At 36.5% G+C, this 13,250-nt stretch overlaps 1 protein-coding gene across 1 annotated transcript in view; it reads left to right on the plus strand.

Moving 5' to 3' along the window:
• Positions 1–6,670, plus strand: part of LOC128663789 (uncharacterized) — a 267,521-nt gene extending 260,851 nt beyond the window's left edge. The window contains exons 6-7 of the mRNA XM_053718291.1: positions 2,296–2,320; positions 6,429–6,670. Of these exons, the coding sequence (XP_053574266.1) occupies positions 2,296–2,320; positions 6,429–6,441 (38 nt within the window). The 3' untranslated portion in view covers positions 6,442–6,670. The remainder of the gene's footprint in view (positions 1–2,295; positions 2,321–6,428) is intronic.
• The last annotated feature ends 6,580 nt before the right edge of the window (positions 6,671–13,250 follow it).

A 13,250-nucleotide genomic window follows, 5' to 3' on the forward strand; every position in this document is an offset into this window, starting at 1 on the left:
ATAGCTCACCACAAAGTCCCCACTACACTAATAACCCCTAACCCGCCGTAGAGCTCACCAGAAATTCCCCCCTCTACTCTTTTAACCCCTAACCTCCAAAAAACCCTACAACTAAACCCCCTAACCAGACACCCCCCCTAAACTAACAACCCATAAGTTACCCACAAAAAAACTAACCTTACCTGAAAAAATAAAACCTAACAGTACATAAAAAATAACCTTACCTGAATAATAAACATTAGAGAAAACCTTTTTAAAAATACACTACCATTACAGAATTTTTTTCCCAAAAGTAAAAAACAGTTATGCCTATTCTAAAAACCACCTAAAAAACACCCCAAAATAAAATATTTATACTAACAGTAAACTACAGCAATATTCTTTTGTAGGGTATTGCCTTAATGTGAATTAGCTCTTTTTTAATGAAAAACTCAAACCCCAATCTACAGGTAACCCTCCACAAAAAAGGCAATCTAAAAAAAAAAAAACTACTAAAAATTGCTGAAAAGGGCATTTGCCTTGGCATTGCCCTTAGAAGGGCATGTAGCTCTTTTGCTGCCCAAAATAAAATAAAAAACAAACAAACAAACAAATAAATCCTAACACTACACCCCAAAAGATGGTACTCACCAAAGTTGAATCCGGGCAGTGGCACTTCATCTTCATCCCGGTGGTGGTCCATATTTACCCTGGCGGCATTCTTCTTATCTTTATCCTGGCGGCAGTCTTCTTATCTTCAATCCCGCCGAAGGTCTCATTATCTTCATCCCAGCGGTGGTCTTCTTATCTTCATCCCAGTGGCGGTCTTATTATCTTCATTCATCTTTTTATCATCCCTGACGTCCTCTTTCATGCGGTCACCAGCTGCACACTGAATTTTAAATGTGAGGTACCTCCTTTATATAGGGGTACCTTTGCATTGCTATTCGCTGATTTTTCAATTTCAAATTCAAAACAGCAAATAGAAAAAGCCTTCATTCTATTGGCAGATTTGAATTTGAAAATGAAAATCAGCCAATAGGAATGCAAGGGTACCCTTATATAAAGGGGGTATCTCGCATAAAATATTTAATGTTTGGCTGTTGACCACATGAAGTGGATGTCAGGGATGGAAGATAAGAAGACTGTCGCTGGGTTGAAGATAAGAAGACCACCACCGGGATGAAAATTGACTATGGCCGGAATGAAGATGCTGCTGCCCAGATTCAACTTTGGTAAGTACCATCTTTGGGGTGCGTTTATTTTTTTGATTGGGTTTTGTTTATTTAGATTACAGTTATTTTTTTTTTAAATTTTATTTTAGGCAACAAAAGAGCTAAATGCCCTTCTAAGGCAATGCCAAGTCAAATGCCCTTTTCAGGGTAATTTTTAGAATATCATTTTGGGGGGGTACTTATAGATTGATGTTTGGGTTTTTTAATTTAAAAATAGCTATTTTACTTTAGGGCAATGCCATACAAAAGTCCCTTTAAGGGCTACTGCTGTAGTTTAGTAGTAGTATAGATTTAAAAAAAAAAAAAAAAATTTAAGTGGGGTTTTAGAATAGGAATAATTGTTTTTTTTATTTTTGGTAAAAAAAAATATGTAATGCTAAGTTTTTTATTTTCTGTAATGTTATTTTTTTTTTATTTTTTTTATTTTTTTAAGGTAAGCTTAGGTTTTTCTTGTAAAGTACTTTTAGGTCTTTTTGTAGGTAAGGTTAGTTTTTTGGACCGGGGTAACTTAGGCATTGGTAGGGTAATGGGGTTAGTGGGGGTTTAGTTGTTAATGGTTGTTTTGGATTAGGGATTAATAAAGTAGAGGGGTATTAGCAGTTTATGGGTTAATAGTGTATAGGGGTAGTTTGCGATGTGGAGGTGTGGTGGTTTAGGGGTTAATAGAGTAGTTTAGTGCAACTGTTTCCTCCGGCCAAACTCTTTATTCAACCTTTCAGCTTGCGTAAAAAGTTTGAGCGTTAAATATGATTGCGTTAATTCGATCGCATTTACTTTCAACCAGCGCACACTGCAGCTTAATGCTGTGCATTGAAAATATGAAGAGCATAAATAACCAAAAGTTCAAGCAAACAAATTAGTGGTAATTTAAAAAGCGCGCCACTTGTAATATTGATTTGAGCGTAAAGAACACTGCGTTTACTCTCCTCTTGCTAACTATAGCTCGCTACTTGTAATCTAGCCCTTACTCAGAATGCATATTTTCTCGATTTGTTATTAGTTGCTACTGCTATTTAAATTAACAAATATATTAATCTACTACTTTAATAAGACAATTGACACTTTTTTTTCTCTTTATCAGGGCAAGTTGATGAGAGCATCAGGAAGTAAGTACAGCAATTTTCCATGTCTTTGTTTAATTCCTGCTAGTTTCACCACTACTTCTAAAAAACACAACTGTAACTGTTTATCCTGACATTAAAACTTTACATACCTTGCTAAAGACAGTTTAATCAATTTATATAGTTATAATGAATCGTTATTCAAATGGGTCAGCACTTTCACCACATCAAAGACTCGGCTGCCTGGGTGAAAGGCAAAATAAGTTCAAGACATTTGGCAAAGAAACTATCATTGTTTTTTCCTTTTTTACTTAGTACTTCTACAAATCTTGCTTTGAATTAACTGATGAGTGAATGAGTACACCCAGTACATCAATGTGTTCTAAATGTTGAACAACTAAATAACTTTATTTGATGGAAACAAGAGAGTTTGAAAACAATTATTGCAATGCCTAATGATACATCAATGTAAAGAAGTTTAGTTATGTGTGTACTGGGTGTATTACACCATTCTAAAGCAAGAAATACTGCCAGTTTTTTAAGATGAAGTAGCTAGAAAGCAACTTAAGTCTACTCTGTGCTCCCGGGCTCCCTATAAAGGTTTAATAATGTTTAAATTTGCTGAAAGGGAAGACCATGGTAGGCATTTTACATATCAATCCTTTAGAGAAGTTTATGAGGATTTTTGTAGACCAATTATTTAATAAGCATTTCAACAGTATTTATCCTTGTGTTCATGAAACTACACTTGAATTTGATGAGCATTGTATATGAAAACATTAACATCCTAGAATATGGGAACATCATTAGAAGGGATGTTAAAATATCACTAAAGTTTATTAGGTGAAAACTTTTTATTCTAGAATTACTAATCCACTCAATAACTGTGGAATGTGGCATTTTATCAGTCAGTCAAATAAGGTGAGGGCTTAGTTCTAACTTTAAATCTTGATTATGTTTGCTTAACCAATCAGGATTTGCCATAAAGTCTATGGCCCCTATTTATAAATGTCTTGCGGACCTCGCTGAATGTGGAGAGCAATACGCTTTCCGTATTCATCATTGCACGGTGCAACGCCGCCCCCTGATGACTCGCGACCAATCGGTCGCCAGCAGGGGAGTGTCAATCAACCCGATCGTACATGATCGGGTTGATTTCCGGCGATGTCTGTCCGCCTGCTCAGAGCAGGCGGACAGGGTTATGGAACAGCGGTCTTTGTGACTGCTGCTTCATAACTGCTGTTTCTGGCGAGCCTGAAGACTCGCCAGAAACAGGGGCCCACAAGCTCCATACGGAACTTGTTAAATGGGCCCCTATAAATACATTTCCATTAGTTCATAAGTTGTTGAAGAGACTAAAGCTCATCATTGGATTAAAGTAGGAACCTCTTTTGGGCTGGGTCCTCAAGGGTGTTACACTTGGAGTTAGTTATGGTAGATGATCCCTTTGTGAGGAGAGTTAACTTGGGAGCTATCAGGGGGTTGACAAGTCCTAGGTAGTGTATGAGCATGTGGTTATTTATATTACTTCAGAATTAGTAAAGTGACCTTTTATACAGTAATAGGCAAATTACCTGGTTTGTTGGCATGAAACAGCTGTGCAGATAATAAGCAGCAAGAAGATAGCAAGATAACAGTAGAACAGTCCATGAGCAAGCCATGGGTCAAATTCAGATCACTCTTGCGTCAAAGTATAAGGATAAGGCAGGTGCGGTGTTAAGATCACAGTTCCAAAGCCCAGAAACCCGTAAGTCAATCCTCACGTAGTGTATATTAATAGAAGGGTCAGAAAGGTAGCATAATCCAGAAACCAAAATCAAGATAAGGGAAACAGGCCAGGAACAAGAATACTTTGCTCTCCATACAAAATAACCAAGTACTGAATGGGTGTCTGAGATGTCCTTTTAACACCTCCCATTCTGGCTTGGCTCCAAGAACAAGACCAGGGGTCACTTCCAATGAAAAGTAAAAAAAGAGTGCTACATATCACGCAGCTCCATAACAAGAATGCAGACATGAGTAGCATTAATAGAGAATTTGCTCCTGCAGCAGTAATCCTACAGCCTTTAGCTTGTCTGCCAGTCCTGGTCCTCAGATGAGCACAGCTGCTAGCGTGCTACGGTGCCCAACCTCCTGTAACATCCACCCTCAGGTAAGTATTGAATGGCTCCGTCTGCGCTTAGAGCTCTCACCCCTTTACATTTGGAGAACTACTGAGGAGTTTTTAAGTCACTCTAGATAACAAGTAGTGATTAGCAATGCAAAGTCAATAAATTATTTAACACTTTCATATTTCGAAAATTGCTTATTCCTCTACTAATACACCTCAAGTGTTAAGTAATTTTATAAAAATGTGTTAACATAGAGGTTTGACAGTCTTCCTGCTAGGCTCTGAGTTACACTTAGCTCTTGTGGTTTCTCAGTGTTAAAGCTGTAAAAAGTCCCACTAAATACCTGGCTACTGACTAATATGTCATGATTTTCTTAAAGGGAGAATAATCAGCTTGAGGATTAAATATGAAATAGTTTTATGTAATAAAACAACTTACTTTGCTCCATTTTCATGTAATTTGTCCCTGAAAATGAGCATTTTCTAATTCTCAGGGCTAATTCTGCAGACTTGTCAAGGCTAACCCTGATATATATATATATATATATATATATATATATATATATATATATATATATATATATTTCCCCCTAATTGGCTTTAACAGATCATATTTGCAAAACAATTCACTTTATATAAACATTATGACTGTTGCTAACCTTGTAGCCTGCAAACTAAAACTCAGATTTGCTCCTCAAAATAGGGCAAGTGGTGTTTAGGCTTGGCTAGTACACTATTCTATATATAAAAGGTATACATTTACATATACTTGAGTGGTAAGCAAATCATATAATATACAAGTTTTTCTTAATCTACACATCCAGATGTCATCATGTGTGTATGCAAGACAAGCTGGAGAATCTCCCTATTACCATAATTGTTGTCAAATTCCTCTCTTTCCAAAAGTGCTTCTTACAACACTTTATTTATAGCCAAACAGCCACTCAAGAAGGCATTCCCATCCAATTATATTCAGACTTTTTTTTATTCCCCATCAATAGGTTTAACACAATACAACAGATGAGCCAACTACCTGTAGATGTCACTGCTGTTCAATAAATTATACAACAAAATCTCCACTGTATTCTTTGGCCCCTATTAAGACATCAAGATCATATTCATATAGATAGCTATAAATATATATGAACAATTTCTTCTATGTGAAGAACATCCAAATTTCAAGTATCCCTAATTTATCTTCAGGTTTAGCACAGTTGGTCTAGCACAGTGTCAGGTTAGCGCAAGAGCAATACATGAAAAGGCTGTTTTTTAGCATGCCCCATCTATGTGGAGAAGATGTTAGCAGGTAGTGGTATCCAAATTCCTGAAGTTAGTGTGCCTCTGTGTTTTGCTTGCTTGCTAACTTTTTACATTCAACTTACTCGATACATGCACTAATACATGCACTAATGTGTGATCATTTTTTATTTGCGCACAGTTAGCACTCAAGCAAAAAATCTTAGGGTGGCACTTGTAATCGGGCCCGTTATGTTGCAAATCTGATTTGATCAGAATATTTTGGCTTTACTTTGACTCTTAACTACGTCATTACTATCAAGTATTTTCAAGTAGTCAAGTGGGTCATCTGTTTCCCCTGGAAGTGGAGACTCCCCTTTTTCTTTGACACAACAGTAGATCAGTCAGCTTAGATAATGTGGATATCCAGATGGTGTTGGTCTTCTGACTTGCATAGGAATCTTTTCAATGTATGTTTTATATGTTATATGTTCTCTTGCTATAAGACTATGGATTTTAGTGAGAGGTAAAGAATTGTGATTTTTTTTAATACTAGAAAGAGTGACAGTGCATATTAGATGGAGATACCAAACAACAATTTCTTTGAGGTGTTTATGTTAAACTTTATTGTGTATAGGAAATATTTAATTTCGGCTAAATGTTTAAATTATGGCAAATTCAGTTTTAATTGCTGCTCTTGTTTTGCTGTCTTCTTCACTGAAAAATAAAGGGGTTTAGTCTGTTCCTCTAAATCTAAATGCTTGAGGATTCACAATAGTAACAAATATAACATTTTGTTTCATACAGGATTGAACTATGACTGAAAGTGTTAGAAACTTTTTGAAACAATCTATTCTACATTCCTGAAAACCTCAGAGACGGATTTCCAACTGCACAGACTGATAAAAAATAGCAACAAAAAACATTGAGAGTTAAATAGACTTTGAATAAGAACCGTCTAATTCTTCTCATTCAGCATTTAAAAGATATACTGTTTCTGATTCTATTTCTGTTTTGTATTTTATTATGTGACAGTATTCATTTTCATACTGTATTCTGTGAGCTATAAATATGTAACTGTGTTGGGTATTCTAAGTATTACAAAGAAGTAGTGGTTGTATTATCAATTACACTAAATGGTTAAGAATATTGTTGCTTCTATGTAAGTGAAGTGAGAGAAATAAAACTACTGATCAAGGTTGTTAGTATATTTAAAAAAAATCATTTTCATTTGAAAAGTCATGCATTTTAACTCTGTTGCATGAGGAGTCACACGTTTCTTATTAGGTGATCATAATGGCAATATTATTTACCTGTTACAACTAGGCCTTAGTGAGGTAATTTCTATCAACCTCATACTACAGAGTGGCATGATACTACATTTAAAAAAAAAAGGAGAGTCCGCTTTTTTCTAATATAAGTTTTCTTCCCCTTGCTATTGTTAGATAATTGGCATACAAATGTATAAACTGATCATCTGCCTAAGAGCTACTATCCCCTAATGACTATGTTCATTATCTAACATTTTTTAGATTAAACGTTTCATGGTAATGTAGGCAGAAATCACAGTCAGCTATTTGCTAGGCAATTTGAAGGGTGCTCTGTGTTATAAAACTGAAAACGGTATCCTTGCAACCTCACTTGGCACTATTGGGAATGTGGACAATTTCTTGAGAGAGAAGAGGCCCCTCTTTCAAATGAGGTGGGCATTATCGGTTGTCTATGACAACATTATTTACCTAATATAGATAAAAAAAAGTCAGTAGATGAATGGGGGGTGCACACTATTAAATCTGCAGATTTTGCCACTTTACCATGACAGGATTTTAATAGACCTTTGCAACCAGATGACGAACTTCCTGATTTATCATTGCTATAATTAGACAAGCATAATACCTGTGTTTAATTTTACAAAAAAAGGGTGACAACATAATTCAAACCAGCATTGTATCTGATATTAAGTGATATTAAACATTAATGATAATGAAGATCTCTTATATCATTTGGCTATTGTTAAATTTCATTTGACAATGGGTATATGTAGCCTTCTTATGTAAAAAATCAGTCACTTTAGAAAACATTACTATTGTCTTTTTCCTTTGACACCATTTGTATCTACACAGCCATTTCTATATTTTTCTCATTGGAATTCCTTGATATAATAATGGGCTATGTGTGTAAAAGGTGTTTCTGATGTAGTCTCCAATTTTAATTCAAATTAGCTTGATTAAACATTGACATAGGCCAGGTGCTTCGAGTCTACTTCTTTGTTAACTAGGAATTTTATAATTCCTTAATGAGAAGGGTTATGAAAGAATTTAATATTTCCTACGCGGTAAGACTTATTACTGTTGCATTTCACAATTAGGTTCAGTAGTAGGAAAAAGTTTTAGCTCAAATAGCCTTAAAGGGACAGTCAAGTCCAAAATAAACTTTCATGATTAAAATAGGGCATGTAATTTTAAATAACTTTCCAATTTACTTTTACCACCAATAGGTCTAAGTTGAAAGCTAAACCTAGGTAGGCTCATATGCTAATTTCTTAGACCTTGAAGGCCGCTTCTAATCTGAATGCATTTTGACCACTAGAGGGTGTTAGTTCATGTGTGTCATATAGATAACATTGAGCTCATGCAATTGAAGTTATCTAGGAGTTTGCATTGAGTGGCTTAAATGCAAGTCTGTCAAAAGAACTGAAATAAGGGAGCATTTTGCAGAGGCATAGATACAAGGTAATTACAGAGGTAAAACATGTATTATTATAACTGTGTTTGTTATGCAAGACTGGGAAATGGGTAATAAAGGGATTGTCTATCTTTTTAAACAACAAACATTCTGGTGTTGACTCTCCCTTTAATCATAGGCATATAGTATATTTCCATCCTGTTAAATACTTTCAAATCCACTCATTATTCAACTTCCTGCTACTAGTTTTAACTATTAACAGATTTTTTAATCTTTTAAATACCATTCATGCAGATCATTTTCTCTATTAAATTTTCTTCAAATTTAAAATCTGCCTTTAAATCTAAGAGGTCTCCCTAAGGGTGATGGAAGAAACCAGACGTGGACTCCTTGCCCAGTGTGCTTAGAGGAATATGGCTGCACCTGACTGACGAGGCCCATAGAAGGCTGAAATGATCGTCTGGGGTTGTCATGTTCCTTGTTTAAAGGAGAATTGCCTGGTATTTCGGGGCTGGACTGACCTTACTTGGCAGGATCAAACTGATATACTTCTGAAACGTTTTCCTTTGTGAAAAGCACAACTGGGCTAAAAGAGGCTGCTCCTAGGTGGTCACTCGCCACAGAACAAGCTACTGAGCTGTTGTTCGTCCCTGGTAGAGCACTTCTCTCTTCGTACATAAATCTAAGAGACCATGCATTTTTGGAAAATTCTATAAAACAATTAACAATCACCTAGATTACGAGTTTTGCACTAAACAAGGTGCGAAACTAACGCAAAAAAAGTTGTGTTAGTTCACTTTCCACAGCACTGCCATTACGAGTTACTGAAAAGCCTCCTTGTGCGTGCGATATGTAGGCGTTAAGCTCCATACCTCACAAAATCCAAGGGCTGATTTGACGTGCTCGTTCACGCTTTCCCCCATAGCCATCAATGGGGAGAGAGTGTTAGAAAAAACCTAACACCTGAAATGTGGAATGAAAAATCTCTGTAACGCAACCCCATTGATGTCTATGGGGGAAAAAAGTTACGTTTAAATCTAACACCCTAACATAAACCCCAAGTCTAAACAACCCTAATACGCTGCCCCCCAACATCGCCAACACCTAAATAAAAGTTATTAACCCCTAATCCGCTGCTCCCGACATCGCTGACACCTAAATAAAAGCTATTAACTCCTAATCCGCCTCTCCCCGACATCACCGCCACTAAAGAAAATTATTAACCCCCTAAACCTCCGGCCTCCCATATCGCCGCTTCTAATAAAATAAAAAAATACTACCAATCAAAAACCTAAATTACAAATTTAAAAAAACCTAACACTACGAAAAAAATTACAAACACCTCCCACTAAATTACGAAAAATTAAAAACACTAAGATTACAAAAAATAATAAATGAAATTATCAAAAATAAAAACAATTACACCTAATCTAATAGCCCTATAAAAATAAAAAAGCCCCCCAAAATAAAAACACCCCCTAATCTAAATTAAACTACAAATAGCCCTTAAAACTGACTTTTGTAGGGCATTGCCCTAATTTAAACAGCTCTTTTACCTGTAAAAAAATACAAAGTCCCCCCAACAGTAAAACCCACCACCCAACCAATCCCCCAAAATAAAAAACCTAACTCTAAAAAATCATAAACTGCACACTGCCCCTAAAGGGGCATTTGTATGGGCTGATTTGAACTGATTTCAAAAGCTCTCATCCTATTGGCTGATTTGAATTTGAAGAATCAAATCAGCCAATAGGAATGCAAGGTATGCCATTTTGAAATGGCTACCTTGCATTGAAGCTTCAGTGTACGGCGGTGACCGTGAAGAGGTGAAGAGTACACTTTGCGCAGTATGGCATCGGCTTCCAGGATAGCTCCGCTCATGCTGCCGGGATGAAGATAGAAGACGCCCCCGCGATGGATAAAGATGTCGACCCCTGGATGAAGACTTCTTGCCGCCTGGATGAAGACTTCTTGCTGCCTGGATGAGGATGGATGTCTGCACTTCAGGAATAGATATTCCAGATATTCTGGGGTTAGTGTTAGTTTTAAAAAAAATATTTTTGGGTGTTTTTTTTAGATTAGGGATGGGCACTTGTAAAAGAGCTGAATGCCCTTTTAAGGGCAATGCCCATACAAATGCCCGTTTAGGGGCAATGGGTAGCTTAGGATTTTTAGAGTTAGGTTTTTTTATTTTGGGGGGTTGGTTGGGTGGTGGGTTATACTTTTTTGGGGGACTTTATATTTCTTTACAGGCAAAAGAGCTGTTTAATTTAGGGCAATGCCCTAGCAAAGGCCCTTTTAAGGGCTATTGGTAGTTTATTGTAGGTTAGGGGGTGTTTATATTTTTGGGGCATTTTTTATTTATATAGGGCTATTAGATTAGGTGTAATTGTTATTAATTTTTGATAATTTCGTTAATTATTTTTTTTAAGCTTAGTGTTTTCTATTTTTTTGTAATTTAGTGCTTATTATTTTTTGTAATTTTAGATTTTTTTTCGTAGTGTTAGGTTTTTTTAAATTTGACATTTTGATTTTTTAATTGGCAGTTTTTTTATTTTATTAGAAAAGTTATGTTAAGTTAATTTATAGTTTAATGTTAGGTTTATTTTTATTTCACAGTTAAGTTTTTATTTATTTAAAGATAGTCATATTGTAAGTTTAATTTAAAGTTAGGGGGTGTTAGGTTTAGGGGTTAATAGTTTAATTTAGTGTTTTGCAATGTGGGGGGTGGCAATCCAGGGGTTAATACGTTTAGTAGTTACAATGTGGGGGGGCTTGAGGTTTAGGGGTTAATACTTTATTATAGTGTTGGCGATATGGGAGGACGGCAGTTTAGGGGTTAATAATTTTATTTAACCCCTTGAGTGCTAACAATGACTATGAGCCGTCGCAGAGTTTCCCATTCTGGTGCTAACGACGGCTCAGAGCCGTCGCTAGCACTCTCCCACCTTGAGGGAGATCTGGGGGATCCCACCCACTTCTACCCAGGGGATCGGGCCTGCATAGTGACAGGCATCGCCGGGGCTTCACGTTATGCATGGTAACGTCATGCGCAATGACGTGATGACATCACTGCGCAACTTTATTTAAAATTCACAATGTTAAGTATAGGAGCAAGGGGCATGCTGCTTAGAAGCCTGTATCTCAGACATCTAAGCAGATACAGACCACCAAGACCCACTGTTGGAAATATTTCAAGAAATAAAAAAACTTAAAACAGCTTAGCACCCAGGTGAGAAAGTGTTTAGCACTCAGAGTTAATAGTCACGATGAGGGTGAGTGGCAGATTAGGGGTTAATGAGTTTAATATAGTGTTTGCAATGCGGGAGGATGGTGGTTTAGGGTTTAATAGGTTTATTTTAGTGTCGGTGATGGGGGTGAGTGGCAGATTAGGGGTTAATAAATTAATTTCATAGTCACGATGTGGGTGGGTCGGCAGATTAGGGGTTAATAAGTTTTAAAAAGTGTTTGCGATGCAGGAGGGTGGTGGTTTGGGGTTAATAGGTAGTTTATGGTTGTTAGTGTACTTTGTATTATTTTAGTTATGAGTTTTGTGAAACAATTTTGTTGCGCAAAACTCATAACTACTGCTCTCAGATGGCGGTATGGATCATGTTGGTATAGGCTGTAATGCAAGCTTTTTAGCCTGAACGTACAACATGTAATACCGGCGCTATGAAAATCCCACACAAAAACGTCATTTTTTGAGTGCGGAATGGACATTGTGTTACAGGCTAAAATGTTTGCGGTATAGCTATACCGACAAGACACATAATATGCCTTACTGGCCATTACGCTGATAAGATAACTTTATATAGCTAGTTATCATGTAGAAGGAGGTGGGGGTTAGAAACACACCAGTTTAAGGGCCTGATTCTCTAAAGATCTCTGGTCTAGCAAGCATCTATAAGATGCCTTGTTAGTATTATGAGACCCCTTAGGGATTTTTTTTAGAGGCAACTTTTACCTTGGGAACTGTGAATATCATTAAAGGGAGTTCACTAATATGCTTTATGTTAAGGAGAGACACATACTTTACAATATAATACTGAGTACAATTACCTGATGATTTCTCTTCGATGACACGTTTTTGAGAATCGGGCACTTATAGAGAATGACTAGAATCTTGTTGCCAAAAGGTGGTTCTTAAAATCAATAAAAATAGTTTACAAATTATGTTAATTCTGTCCGCCCATTTAGCCAGTGCTGTAGGTACTTCAATCAGCATCCAAATAAAAGTCTTAACCTGGTTAACCATGTTGCTAAATAAGTACCTTGTAATTCTGAACATGGTGTTCCTGTCTCAATGTAAATCATTTGTTCCGTTTTCTTTACTCTTAAAGCATTAAGTATGTGATATTAAATATGTATAACAGGATTCCTCAAAACTCTGTAAAAATGACTGATAATGTAAGCCAACCCTAAAGTCACAAGCTTAGCACTTTTAGATATGCCAAATCTAGTAGGTGAGAGGGGGCAACGGTTTAGTTATTTGCATCCCATTCCCTACCTGGTTATTACTCAAAAACATCATAAAAACATCAGAATAGTTGTAGACATGAGTAATGCTATAGGAGACTGCAATGTTACTGTGGTCTTTGTATATTAGGGCAATGATTTTGTATTTTATTCTTGAGGCTAAAGGAAGATAGATGAGGGTCTGGCAGAGAAGTGCTACATATGAAAAGCAATGTGTGAGGAAGATCAGTCTGGAAGAGTCATTGATAAATAATTGCAGAGGGGACAGATTGTAATTTTGGAGATTATAGATGATGAAAATCCTGTAGTCAAGCTGGGATTTGCCAAAAGAGTATTAGTTTTATATTAAAGGTCAAGTGTTAGGGGCATATTTATCAAGCTCTGTATGGAGCTTGATGCCCGTGTTTCTGGCGAGCCTTTAGGCTCACCAGAAACAGAAGTTATGAAGCAGTGGTCTAAAGACCG

This window comes from Bombina bombina, chromosome 6 (genome assembly GCF_027579735.1).
Source record: "Bombina bombina isolate aBomBom1 chromosome 6, aBomBom1.pri, whole genome shotgun sequence".
Classification (NCBI taxonomy): Eukaryota; Metazoa; Chordata; class Amphibia; order Anura; family Bombinatoridae; genus Bombina; species Bombina bombina.